At 39.7% G+C, this 14,632-nt stretch overlaps 1 protein-coding gene across 3 annotated transcripts in view; it reads right to left on the reverse strand.

Annotated features, from left to right (window-relative positions):
• Nucleotides 1-14,632, reverse strand: part of ptpdc1a (protein tyrosine phosphatase domain containing 1a) — a 117,604-nt gene that overhangs the window by 51,960 nt on the left and 51,012 nt on the right. Inside the window, exon 3 of one of the 3 annotated variants that reach the window (XM_080186291.1) lies at nucleotides 1,580-1,669. The exons of the other annotated variants lie outside the window; for them this stretch is intronic. Within the exon in view, the coding sequence (XP_080042417.1) occupies nucleotides 1,580-1,661 (82 nt within the window). The 5' untranslated portion in view covers nucleotides 1,662-1,669. The remainder of the gene's footprint in view (nucleotides 1-1,579; nucleotides 1,670-14,632) is intronic. 3 annotated transcript variants of the gene reach the window in all.

Consider the following 14,632-nt stretch of genomic DNA (forward strand, 5'->3'; position numbering starts at 1 on the left):
TGACCAAGGTATCAGAAGCAGAGCGACTCTGACTCTGAATGAAACTGCTCAAATACTCCACTGCTGAATACCTTCTAGAAGATCCCTGCATGATGATGTGCTTGAAATACTCAAGATTTGAAACTGCCAGTACTGAACAGCAATAGCATGTAAAAGCAATATATCATACTGCTGAAGTTGCACTACAATCTGATGCTACTCTCTGATAGACTCTCCTTTAGGAGAGGCTAAGGGGTTTCCATAGTAACCAAACCGCAAAGCCAATTATGTTAGCCTACATAGCATAGCATGCTATGTATTGTGACAGCTTGGGAAAGTTATCATTCTCCTGTGAGTCAATATCTATAGCACTCCAATTGGTAATTTTGCAGCTAATTCATACCATTCCAGAAGCTTTATGCTTCCGTGTATCAATGTAGCATGTGAAGTCAAATTAATTAGCATTCTCAGGTCCATTGTGTATTCTGACTACTACAAATGTAGAATATAATATCACTACTGGGACCTCAATTGACTTGGAGGAAGTAAGTGAACATACTGTAGTCAAATTTGCAGATGTCACAAAAAATAGGTGGAAAGGCAGTTGTGAGGGAGATACAAACAGTTTACAAAGAGATATTTTAAGGAAATGGCAAAAAGTTGGCAAATAAAGTATAATGTGGGAAAATGTGTAGCAGTTAATTTTGGAAGGGAGAACAAAAGAGCAGTATTATTTAAATGGGAGAAAAACTGCCAAAAGCTACAACACAAAGGGACTTGAGGGTATTTAGGTACAAATCACAGAAAGCCTGCACACAGGTACAGCAGGTAATGTGGAGGGCCAATTGGATGTTGGCTCTTATTACAAGAGGGTTGGAGTATAAGAATAGGGAAGTCTTGCAGCAATGTTGCCAGTACAGGCTTGGTGGGCCGAATGGCCCCTTTCTCCATTGTCAGTAATTACTTTGAACCTATGTTCTGGTTTTTAGCTGCTCTGCTAAGGTAACTATATCACCCTTATTGTTGGTGGATTTCCTCATCCCTTATCTTTGAGTTTATTTACAGCATATTTCACTCCAAAGTACACAATTCATATTGATTAAACAAAGGACAGTGCTTATTGGTCTAAATGAGCTAGCAAATGTAAAATTATTTCCTGGGACATTCACTTGACCCTTAGGGGAGGAAATCTGCCAACCCTGGTCTGGGCTTACGTGACCCCAGATGCACAGCTATGTGGTTAATGCCCAAATGCCTTGTGAAATGGAGGGCAATTTGGATTGGGCAATAATTGCTGACCCAGCTAGCAATGCTCACATCCCTCAAATTAATTTTTAAAAATCTGTTCTTCACTCTCATCACGACTGTGTTGTGTCGCCATTAAAATTTAAATCAAATTTAATTTTAAATTGTTAAACAGACTAAACAGAAAGTCCATGAATAAGGAAAAATGGGTATCTCAAAACTGAATAACTAATGATTAATAAAATGATTTGACAACTCGCAATTGTAAGATTCGAACTCTCTGCCTCTCAGTTATTAGTTCAGTACCAAAATGGCTATACTAGTTTATTGAAACATTCTTTTAAATTTAGTTTACCTTTTTCTGAAGTTATAATATACCTCCTGTGTTCTAATGAAGAGTAAGGCAGTTCAGGATGTAAGGAAATTCTTGTAGCCATGGCAGTATCTGTTGAAATACAATATGTCTATAATTTATTATATCTGCACAGGCTTCCTGACTCACTTGACTTCCTATTTACGTTTTGCCATCACTTTTTCCATTATATATTCATTGAATCAGAAAATTCTGTTCCTTTACCTATCTTTATGGATGGAAAGTTTGGAAAATATGTGTACTTTTATTGAGAGTAAAGCATATGATCATTTAACAGACAGCCTCTGCCACAATTGCTACATTATTGGGCAAATCACCTTGCTTGTTCCGGCCAGGAAGTATTTACTCCCCAGATGCAAAGCACAGAGGAAAAAAAATTGCCAAGAGGTGTGACACCAGGTGTGATTCCTTTTAACACTTCCATGAGATTTCTACAACTTAATTGAGCTGTTTTCAGAAAATGAGCCTGCAGCATAAAATTGCCAAGACTTACTTAAACAAACCACAAAGGTCACTAATGGAAAAATGGAATTGTTATCCTGGTAAAGTAGACAAAACATGGCAATATTTGTGCCTGATCCTGTTTAGTAGATTAAGACAATTAGGGGATAATATTTGAAAAACACAATCAGAAATGATGACCTAATAATAAATGCAAAAACAAGGAATGGTTCGGATGGATTGGATAATCAAGCGCGCAAGATAGTTGTGTTAAACATTCAATATCAGCAACTATTTACCAGAAAATTCCTGAATGTTCTTGCCATACTTCTAGCACCTCTAGTCAATTAATTATTTAAGCATCTTCTTGCCAGCTTTGCATGCTTACACTCCATGAACCCTAACTTACACAAAATTCAGTCACCTGTAACTATCCTGCAGTCACAATCCAGTCCTCTCTAATTTAGGCACTCTGTCCCCTACGTATGAGATTTAAAATACTTATTCCATTTTCAGCTCCTGCAACAAACATAATCAATGGGCCAAATGGCCTCCTTCCGCACTGTAAGGATTCTATGATTCTACAGTGCGCTGCATTGCACCTCCAGATACTTTCACTCGTAGAAGTTCTCAGTTAATGGCACACCATGCTATGTTCTACAACCCTCCCCATTATTTTCGGTTCTGCAATTCTGACTTGGTGCTTCTGACCAACCTACCATCCCCCAAACACACTAACCTTTGGTGAAACTTCCACCTTAATCCCTTCAACTTTACCACTCCTCTGTTGAATTTCCAAAATTACTCTCAAAATACACCCTATCCTGCCATAGTTCAACATCATTTTACCCAGTTTATTTGCTCACTTTTTCCCCCCCAATAAAGCATCTTAAGGCATGTCCTTTGTTGAATCATAAATTAATGCAAAGCATCATGGTAGAGAAGCATAGCTCATGAGCCCAAATTGAGAGCCAGTTTACACTGAAGTTTAAATTGAATTGTCTTCACAGTGCACCAAATTGAATGAAAACTGCCTGCATATTGGTACCTGAAACATAGCTGATGTTACATTTGTATAGTCTTCCTTCCTGCACACTCACCACCCTATTACTTCCACCCACGGAAATTACATTATCATAGTTGCAGTCACTGTGTGATGCATAAAAATTCTGTGACTATATTTAATCAACCAAAAGAGAAGCACTAATCTATTTACCAGATCAGGTGACAGAAGGGAAGGACATCCAGAGCATAATATGAGAAAGGTAACTTAGCTTGAGCAATGAGGAGGGTCCTGACATTGTTGTGCGAATATCTCAGCGCAGCAAATCCACCCTGTAAACTTGCATGAAAATTATAACTTTTACTTAGAGTCAAAATCTCTTAACCATAATGTCCAAGTCCAATAAAAATACATCAGGATAGTTTTGGCTTTTTCTTTGTTTAACAAATCCTAGAAACAAAGGTGAAAGAACAAATTGAATACAGGAAACAGGGTGGACGGTAGCACAGTGGTTAGCACTGCCGTCTTACAGCGCCTGGGACCTGGGTTCAATTCTAACTTTGGGTCACTGTCAGTATGGAGTTTGCACATTTTCCCTGTGTCTGTGTGGGTTTCCTCCGGGTGGATCCCACAGTCCAAAAATGTGTGGGCTAGGTTGATTAGCCGTGCAAAATTGATCCTAGTGTTGGGGGATTAGCAGGGTAAGTATATGAGGTGACAGGAATAGAGCCTGTGTGGGATTGTGGCCATTGCAGACTCAATGGGCCAAATGGCCTCCTTCCACACTGTAAGGATTCTATGATTCTACAGTGCACTGCATTGCACCTCCAGATAACTTCACTCGTAGAAGTTCTCAGTTAATGGCATGCAATGCTAATGATGATGTATCTTGCTGTTGCTCTGAAAATCTAATACAACATTATTCATTTCAACTAGGTATTAACTGAAAGAAATCCTGACACTACTAACCATTCACCATACAGGAATGGATTTCAAGCCCAGTCTCATGCTTTTTCCATTATGCTTGCTGACAAATGTCATTGTAATATTTACATGGTTGGAGAAGCACTGTATGACATTGATCCAAATTCTGGAAAAACCACAGCAAAAAGAGTTTACAACTTTCTGAACTGCTTAGAATCTATGTGTCCAATGATATTATTGACTCAATTCCATCCCATATGATTAAAAACTACTGCACATCTCACCAGTATGAGAATGTAGTACTGTTAGCACTTAGCTCTGAGGTCGGTCATTTATGTAATTCTACATAACTTTAACATGACGGGAACATACCAGCAACAGGAAACTAAAAATTGAGTCAACCCGTTAAAGGCTTTACCAAGGTTGAAGGAAGACACAAAAAAAATGTGAGCAACACAGTCGTACAGTGGTTAGCACTGCTGCTTCACAGCACCAGGAGCACAGGTTCAGCCTTGGGTGACTGTGTGGAGTTTGCACATTCTCCCTGTGCCTGTGTGGGTTTTCTCTGGGTGCTCAATTTCCTCCCATAGTCCAAAGATGTGTAGGTTATGTGGATTGACCATGCTACATTGCAGACTCGATGAGCTGAATGGCCTCTTTTTGTGCTGTAGAGATTCTATGAAATATGAGTAAAGGAAATTCAATATACAAACATAAATCTTCAGCCAAATGATGGAACAGACCAGCCCCAGCCCCCATTTTGTGCATGAAGTGGAACTAGTGCCACGTAAAGTGCCTGCAAGTAGAACGACCCTGTGAACCATTCCACAGAACGTTGCCATGGCCACCACTGCAGCAGACCTGCAGGGAGGTGGAGTTGAAGCTACAGCTGCAGCTAAACATCATAACAAGATACACCAGCATTATGGTGTTTGTATAGCTGTGAACAAGACTTTCCTTTCTGGTGACTCAGCCATGAAGACTGGTACCTACAGCCATCACCAAGGAAGTGTGCCAAAAATATAGCATCTTGAAAGGGGCAGCCAATCAGGAAATATTAGTGGATCATCATTCTGAAATCCCTTATTTCTTGGAATGTCACTCAAATTAGCATATACAGTTATTGGCAAAGGTCAAGCATTCACACCTCATCTTCCATGTCAATTTATGCTGTCCGTCTGCTGTGACAGTTTCCTTTCTGAACACCAGCTTTTGTATTTACTAGTTGTTATCTAAAATGAGGTGCATTGATATCTTCAAAGATAAATGTATGCAAACTGGTATAAATCAGTTTCAGTGCGGCCAAACATGCCTGCTATCTCACTATAAGCATGTGTTAAAGGGATCCTATGAGAAACATTGGTGCCAGGAATAGTACTAGCAGCAGTTTTATTTTGCAAAGAATTTGGTACAAAGTCTCATTAACATCATAACTGCTCACAGAAAGTAAAGATGACGCAGAAATGGACTAAAATATGCTCTTTAAAGAAACTTGTGGCAGACTTCTGTGTCAAGCAACACAATACGGCCCTCTTCTCCAAATCTTGAAACTTCAGGAGCAGCACAGCTGTGAAAGCTTACCAAATAAGAAAGAATAATTAGTTGAAAAATTCAGAATTTAAATTTTGAAATCTCAATCTCAAATCGAACAAGGATCAGTCAATTCGCTGAATTTTTTCAGTTTGCAGCAGACTAGGATAAAGTTAATCTACTGAATTGGTGTGTGTACCTGGACTGGATTTAAATGAGAAAATAATATGTTGCATTGTATTAAAAATCTCAGGTTACATCGAAACTTCTACGTCAGCCTGCACCAAATCTCATCATAAAAGGGTGAACATTGTCCTGCAATGGTTTTGCTCTTATAGATAGCACAATAATAGAACTTTCAATTATATAAATGTCATCACGCCCTCGACCTTATAACGTGAATAAGGTTTTTAAAGAATAGCTTTGTGTTTGTACGCAATGTCAAGTTCCGATTGCTGGATGTCTCAGAGCACTGTTTTCCTTCTAAAATTCTTCCTCGTTTACTCCCATGCGATCTGAGCACCTTTATGTTGTTAATTAATTTTAACTTATTATTGATGTTTCATGAATGCCACCAATCTATATTTTTCTACTTCCAGCAAAAACACAAATTAATAGAGGTGTTCCCAATTATCAAGGGATGTGACAGCAGATAGGGACACAAGTGGTTTCAAGAAGGGTAAAGATCAAGAAGAAGTCGACATACCTATAAATTAAATGAAACAAATTTAAAACAGAGCAGAGCTTTTTCTACAGAGGACTATGAAGCTGCAACCTAAGTGATCTAAGCAGGCATGTGGGACTACTACAGCCGACAAGCTCCCCTTCAAGTCACACACCACCTTGATATGGAATTACATTGTTCATAGTTACTGGTTCAACAGCCCAAAACTCCAATTTAACAGCGCTATAGGGAGGGTCTCTTCACCACACAAACTGCAGTGGTTCAAGAAGGCAGCTGACCACCATTTTCTCAAGGGCAATTAGGGATGAAAAATAAATGCTGGCCACCAACATATGAATGAAAACTTTTAAAAATGGCCTTGCCAGTGACATGCATCTTTTGGAAAGAAGATTTATTTTAAAAAAAGATTGTTGTTCCATGTCCTCTGATCTCAATCCAAAATTCAAACCCTCCCTATAACCCATTGTGCATTCAACAAAATACCATTTCGCCCTTACCACCCCCTCACTGGTGACAATCAGTCCTGACCAAGCTCAAATTCCGATTTGTTTTCAACCTCATTTCCTCGGATTGCAACCAATACATTAAAGTTTCTTCTCCCACTTAACCTCACTCACATTGAGCAGCAGGAAAAATGCATGGTGATGCGGGTGGGAAGGGAACTCTAAAAAAGCAATAAACATACAGTGAGAAGAACCATAGAAAAACTAAAGTCCAGAAACAAACTCAACACCAAGGCCAGCCAAAACCAAAACCCTCTTTAGATATTATGTTTTTATGGGGGATTCCATTTTTTTTGGATAAAGATTAAAAATACAACAAGAAAATGGTGGAAACTATTAGGCTTACCTCAGAGTTGTGAGGAGGAAAGGTTTTTGCTTGTTAGTCACTTTGCAAATAATATATCTCAATGGTTGGATTTCAATGAAAACTTGGTACATCAGTATCGTATAGCCCAAGAAAGAGCCACTGTTTTTTCTAAAGATGTGGAATCAAATCCCAGAGTAGTTTTTTTAAAGAACCCATTAATATTGGGAGATAGAATGAATTGACTCTCTTTTTAGAATGTTGTGTGTTGTTTTATTGAGAAGGTTGTTGATTGGTTTAGGATATTGCAATTTTCTCAACTGCTCTGGTGCAATTGGTCACTGCTAGCAATAGATGAGCAGATTTTTCAAAGCTGTTTGTTGGCTGTCGATTGTCCTAAAGCCTCCTTTGATAAGATAAAAGCTTTCAATACATTATTTTTTCAGCTTTGTAATTACAGAGCTTTAGCAGGCAAGGAAAAGCCTCAAAGAAGAACTGTATGATTGCAATAATATTAGCACAGTATGGCAGTGCACTAGGGAATGCCCTCTTCACTGGTACTTTAAAAAAGCTCATCATCACAACTGCTTAGTTGAGATACAGTAAAGGTTTCACAACAAGCAAACTAAACATTCAGAATTCCTTTAATGAATTCAAATTCCGATTTAGAGAGATTAGAAAGGTGTGTTACTGCACACTATCCAACATATTGGTGGCATGGTTCCTTCGGATGTCTCTCCCCACCTCCTCGAATCTCACCACTAAGACATACGTGTTCTTGCAATTAGAGACCATTCCTCTCTTCCGAAGTTCACCAAATGAAATTGTGTTTCTGCCTCATCACAGGAGAAAAACAGTTTTTAATCAAAATTTTAAATTAGTATTTGACTGTTGTCATAGTAAACTTTCCTTCTTAGCCTGATTAACGCTTTAGCAGTTGACCACAGCATCCTCCTCCCATGTCTCTCATTCATCCAACAGAATGGAACAGTCCTCATCTGGTTCCATTCTTATCAATCCAGTCATTGCAGAGAATTCCACGCAATGACTTCACCTCTGCCTCCCACACTATTATGTCTGGAATCCTCCAGGATCTATCCTTGTCCTCTTGTTATTTCATATCCACATTCTGCCCCTCAATGCGATCATCTGAAAATTCATCAGGTTGTATAAATATCTACATTATCACCCAATTCACCTCACCACCACCTTTTGGCTGATTCCAAGTTGTAACACTGCCTGTACAACATCCAATGCTGGACAGGCAGAATGTTTTTCTAGCTAAATATTGGGAAGACTGAAGCCATTGTCTTCAGTCCACACCGCAAACTCTGTTCTTTTGCCATCAACTCCATCCCTCTGCTTGGCTATTGTCCAGACTATGTGCAAGCTTGGTGTCATATTTACCCTGAGATGAGCCTCTGACTACACATCTGGAATTCCCTCCCTAATCTGTGTCTCTCTCTTCTGTTTAAAGCTTACTTCCTTCTGTCATCTCCATATGCGACATAATTCCCAGCTTTGTTTGGAAAATCGTTTGCAGTGCCTTGGGCCATTTCAGAATTATAAGTGCTCTGTTCAGCTGTGCATAAGAAATAGCTACAACAAACAGCCTGATCATGATAACAGACTGATACAGAAAGTGTTTACACATTTATAAAGAAATTACTTCTGCACTCTAGTGCAATTTCCACCCATGCATTACCCCACTTTAACCCAGCACTACACAGGTTTTCCATTCCATGCATGTAAACAATACTGCACAAAGTTAATTAGTACTGCATCATTTCTAAGTTATTCATATAGAATTTGTAAATCTTAAGAACACTCACTTCAACCATTTTCATTAAAATCAAGCAACATTAAAACAACACTGCTCCCCCACCCCACTGAAAATTAAAATACTAAATAAGAGCAAATTATTCAACTTGAGAATCAGGTGCTCAATTAAAGATGTATAAAGGACTTCCAACAGCACTCAGCAGCATCCTTTACTGCCCAGTTAGATGTGAAAGGTTAAATAAAATTAAGAATACAACTTTTTGTGTTTCTGCCATACTCTTAACAATTCCTGTTTTCCAGTTTACCTTCAAGGCAAAACCCCGAATTTTCTTTCATTAAAATATGAACAGCTTTGCTGAAGGCATGAGTCACAACTGGACTTACTCAGACTTCACCATAACTAGAAGCTAATCAAGTGGGGAGTTAAACATTGGTTTCAGCAGCTATGGCAACAACCACTATTTAGAATCTCATTTCGCCAAATGATGGAAAAGCAATTGTATTTAAACTTCCCAATCAGCAATATAATAGAAATGTACAAAAAGATAACAAGAGAGAAATATCAAATTGCAAGTTGTTTGCAATCCATTTAATTTCATTATTTCTGGCATTTTACAATTTTTACAGATTAATCAGCCACCAAGTTACAAAATACAATTAATTCCCATCAGGCAAATACAGGAAATTAATTCAGTTCAATAAAATGACAGCTCTGCTATCAATAAATGAAGCAAACTTAATTATTTCTCCTTGTAAATTGCACGCATTGTGCTTAAGCAAATAATAGAGGATTACTCAGCTTAGTACTGGTTCTAAAAAAACTTGCTGTACTGATTGTACAAATAACGAACATATTCTCTCATGACCTTCCCTATGTATATGCAGTCAGTGGCCAATGTAATCTTTTTATTCCAATTGCCGAAAATAAGTATTTTTTCTTGCAAAGAAAGAAGGAAGGACAGTGCAGACGACACAAACCATGAACATTCCAACTCACTGTTGTTGAATTTACTTGCAAAATACAAGCAAAGAAGATGCAGTTATGTGGACCATAAAGTTAATCTACAAATATATAAATGAAAAAGAGTGGCGAAAGTAAACACTGATCCTTTAGAGGACAAGAAAGGGGATGTAATAACTGGAAATGAGAAAATTGCTGAGGCATTGAACAGGTATTTTGTGTCAGTCTTCACATGGAAGACACAAATAACACACCAAAAATTGATGACAGGAAGGCTGTGGCAGGTGAGAACTCAGGTAGTGTTGGGCAAGTTAATGGGGGCTAAAGGTAGACAAGCCTCCTGGTCCTGATGGAATGCATCCCAGAGTACTAAAATAGATGGTGGGAGAAATAGCAAATGCACTAGTGGTAATTTACCAAAACTCGTTGGACTCTGGGGGTAGTTCCCGCCGATTGGAAAACAGCAAATGTGATGCCACTGTTTAAAAAAGGAGGCAGACAAAAGGCAGGTAACTATAGGCTGATTAACTTAACTTCTTTAGTAAGGAAAATGCTTGAATCTATCATCAAGGAAGAAATAGCAAGACATCTGGATATATATCGTCCCATTGGTGAGACGCAGCATGGGTTCATCAAAGGCAAGTCATGTTTGACTAATTTGGTAGAATCCTTTGAGAACATTACATCTGCAGTGGATAATGGGGAACCTGTGGATGTGCTGCATCTGGATTTCCAGAAGGCATTTGACAAGGTGCCACACCAAAGACTGCATAAAATAATGGTGTTACGGACAATGTATTAGCATGGATAGAGGATTAGTTAACGAACAGAAAAAGAGCGGGGGTAAATGAGTGTTTTTCTGGTTGATGATCAGTGATTAGTGGTGTGCCTCAGGGATCAGTGTTGGGACCGCAATTGTTCACAAGTTACATAGATGATTTGGAGTTGGGGACCAAGTGTAGTGTGTCAAAATTCGCAGATGACACTAAGATGGGTGAAAAAGCAGAGTGCAGAGGACGCTGGAAGTCTGCAAAGGGATATAGATCACCTAAGTGAGTGGGCGAGGGTCTGGCAGATAGAGTACAATGTTGATAAATGTGAGGTCATCCATTTTGGTAGGAATAACAGTAAAGTGGACCATTATTTAAATAGTAAAAAATTGCAGCATGCTGCTGTGCAGAGGGACCTGGGTGTCCTTGTCAAGGAGTTGGTTTGCAGGTGCAACAGGTAATTAAGAAGGCAAATGGAATTTTGTCCTTCATTGCTAGAGAGATGGAGTTTAAAAACAAAGTTATGTTGCAGCTGTATAAGATGCTAGTGAGGCCACACCTGGAGTACAGTGTACAGTTTTGGTCTCTTGAGAAAGGATATGCTGGCACTGGAGGGGGTGCACAGGAGATTCACTAGGTTGATTCCAGACTTGAGAGGGTTGGCTTATGAGGAGGGACTGAATAAACTGGGGCTATACTCAATGGAATTCAGAAGAATGAGAGGAGATCTTATAGAAACATGTAAGATTATGAAGGGAATAGATAAGATAGAAGCAGGGTGATTGAAACTAGAACTAGGAAACATAGCCTCAAACTAAAGGGAAGCAGATTCAGCACTGAGTTGAGGAGGAACTTCTTCACACAAAGGGTTGTGAATCTGTGGAATTCCCTGCCCAGTGAAGCAGTTGAGGCTACCTCATTGAATGTTTTTAAACAAAGGATAGATAAATTTTTGAACAGTAAAGGAATTAAGGATTATGGTAAGTGGGCAAGTAAGTGGAGCTGAGTCCACAAAAAGATCAGCCATGATCTTATCGAATGGCACAGCAGGCTTGAGCAACCAGATGGCCTACTCCTGCTCCTAGTTCTTATGTTCATATGTGCTTGGTCACAATTCAAGTCACAAAAATGTTTATATATTTTCTGTATCTATCTACAAGACTGGATTGTAATTTTAAATGTGTTACTACTGACGGTATGGTTAGAACTTGAAATGCAAGGAAAAGCAAGCCCATCATTAGAATGTGCACATTGCACACATGACACTAAATCCTACTTCAAAAACCGAAATTTCCATAAAATAGGGAATGAATATGTCAAATGGACTCCACAATTACTATTAAATTCAACAGTAGGGAAAGCCTCAATGTAAAAGATATAGCTGCGTTCAAAGATAAAATAGAAAGAGAGCAGGGATGAGGGAATGCTGATGGTGGGGGGGGTAAACAAAATGGGAGAGAGGTAGGAAGAACGAAAGGCTAAGGGAGCAAGACAATGAAATGGTAAATGGAGAATGATCACAGAGTGGTGCTCAGAAAATGAGGGATAGAGCAAATGGCAGGGAGATTGCAGGGAGCAAGGAAAGAGGAGAAAAAGCAAGAAGAGCAAGGCAGGATAGGGATAGGAAAACAGCAAGAGTTCCAAAGCAGTTTCCAAGCAGTGTATTCAAACTTGAAAATGAATCCTTGGATGTAATTTGTCCATGTCCATATTGGATATCAGGAAACTTTACCCCCAAACTAATCAAATGAAAAGTTGTACTGGCAGAGACTCAGCAGTTTTCGTGTCAATTCTATGATCAGTCATTCAAACAGGAAATGTTGGTTGTGAACTTCATGTTCTCAACATGGGTAGGAAGAGTATGGCAGTGTCTACAAATAAATTGCAAGACACAAGTGGCAGCTGTTCTCCACACTTACTGAGTAAAAGGTAGTCCCATTGTAAATTACAAGTCAGGATTTGTATCTTTATCACAGGGCAAAGGGCCATATTTACCTTGAAGTTTAATATAATTAAGCTTGAAGTGATACAATTTTCAAAGAATTTGCTTGAGTGATAGAAATTAAAACTTTTTATCATTGCTCTATAGAATTGAGGTCAGATTCACTCAATAAAGTGATTTAGCTTATTCTGTTATACAGCACCGACAAGATAAGGTTATTTGATCTGAGCTAAAACTCTACAAGGATCACTGAGACCAGTAAGGACAGGGAAGAGCTGTGGGATAATTCCCCCCTCTTTGCCTCTTGACTGATCGCAACAAGATGTACTTAGCTCCTTGAGTGTTGTGACTTTTCAGAAGGGACACAAAACAGGCTTTCAAGCAAGTTTCAATCAAAAGAGACGAATAAAAAAGATACACACACAAAAGGTCATCCTTGGGCGCAATTTTAAGCAGGGGGCCGTAAATCTGATTCCTGCCCAGTATCCAGCAGGTCACGATTCTCCTGGACGTTTTGTTTTACGTAATCAGCCTAGCACCAGGGAATGACACAAAGCTGATTTTAATATTCAGCTACGGGCGCAATTGTCCATGCTCATCTGGCTCTCCGACCTTGCCGGTACAGGTTCCCACCAGCGGGGATCACAGCTGGTCTCCAGCAACAGGGACCAGACATGATGGTCTCGCCAGTGGGACTGGAGGCCCCCTGAGAGGTCAGGGGCCAGTGCCCTTTGGGCAATACCACTCAGGCAGTGTCAGCCTGGGACCCTGGCAACACCCATGAGGCACAGGGCAGTGTCAATGGGGCAGAATCTCACAAGGCAGAGTCAGATGTGTAGGAGGGGAGGGAAGGGCGGACTCTGTCGGGGTGGGGGGCACTCAGGAGGCCAGCGATGTCTGTGGGGGGAGTAAACAGAACTCCCAGTATGCTACAGGGTTTTGAAAGATAACTGCAAATGCATCCAACATCTCTTCAGACATCTCATTCAACACTTTGGGATGAAGCTCATCTGGTGCAAGAGATTTATCAACCCTCAATCCAGTTAACTTTTGAAGAGATACCACTTTACTAATTACTTTTAGTTCCTCAGTCTCACATGTCCCATGGTCACTTTATATTTCAGGGAGATTTTCTATATCTACTTCTGTGAAGACAAGACACAAGATAACTGTTTCTCCACCACCCACACCTAATGATATAAATCCTAATTACTCTCAGCACCGAACGACTGATGGCACGAGATAAGAGAGGGATTAAAGAATGCATGGAATCAGAGCCTATGTAGCAGGGAGAATGCATGGTGGTCAAGAAAAAGAGAACAAATAACAGAAGCAACTGAATGGATAGTCCCAATAATAACAAAGTCCAACGCTCCTCACACTTTTTGGGGAGATGGATGGAGATGAACGAACAGGATGGGACGGAGTAAACATTTTATGAAAACATAGGCATCAGGTGTGGAAGTGCAGGGAGTGGTTGAGCAAAAAGCAGCTACAGAATTATCATGAAGAATGGAAGCCAACGTTTTGACATCTTGGCAGCCTGAGCGTGTAACTCTGAGTGACTTGGCAAGACTGGGGAGACGCATAAAGAATTCTGAAGGTAGTGGAGAATATAAGAAAGTAATTGGAGATGGCTTGGAAGAGGCATATAGGGAAGTCAGTGGCACACTGAAACCAGAGGAGAAGGGTCAAAAAGAGTTGAGATGGAAATTGAAATCCAAGAGGATTAGTTGTTGCTTGGTGCTGAAGGAGGAAAAGAATACCACAGGAGAAACAAAGGGTGAGCTTGAGGAAGTAATTGTGAACAATGTTTTTAACTAAAGGGAGATTAAAGTTTAAAAGGATATTCAAGAATATTCTTCCGATATTCAGCTTACTGCTCTGCCATGATACATGTGGGAAGTGGAAAGAGTTTTATTCACCAAAGCCACCAGAATTACCACCTAAAACAGGTACACTGAAGCAACTGAGCCATCTACCCATTGGTGCCAGCATAAAGCTCACAGGCATTGAACCCATGCCTCATTAACAAGTCTCAGGCAAACTAAACACTATGCTGCAGCTTTCTGGTTGTTAGAGGATGGGAATTGTCTCACACTGCTCCATTTGGGTTTATGGTTGAGGTGAACGGTTTTCAGTCTAAACAATCCTAATGGTTCCTCAAGTAGACCAGCAGCAGAATTATTC

Source organism: Carcharhinus amblyrhynchos, chromosome 3 (assembly GCF_965287045.1).
Source record: "Carcharhinus amblyrhynchos chromosome 3, sCarAmb.v2.hapA, whole genome shotgun sequence".
Lineage (NCBI taxonomy): Eukaryota > Metazoa > Chordata > Chondrichthyes > Carcharhiniformes > Carcharhinidae > Carcharhinus > Carcharhinus amblyrhynchos.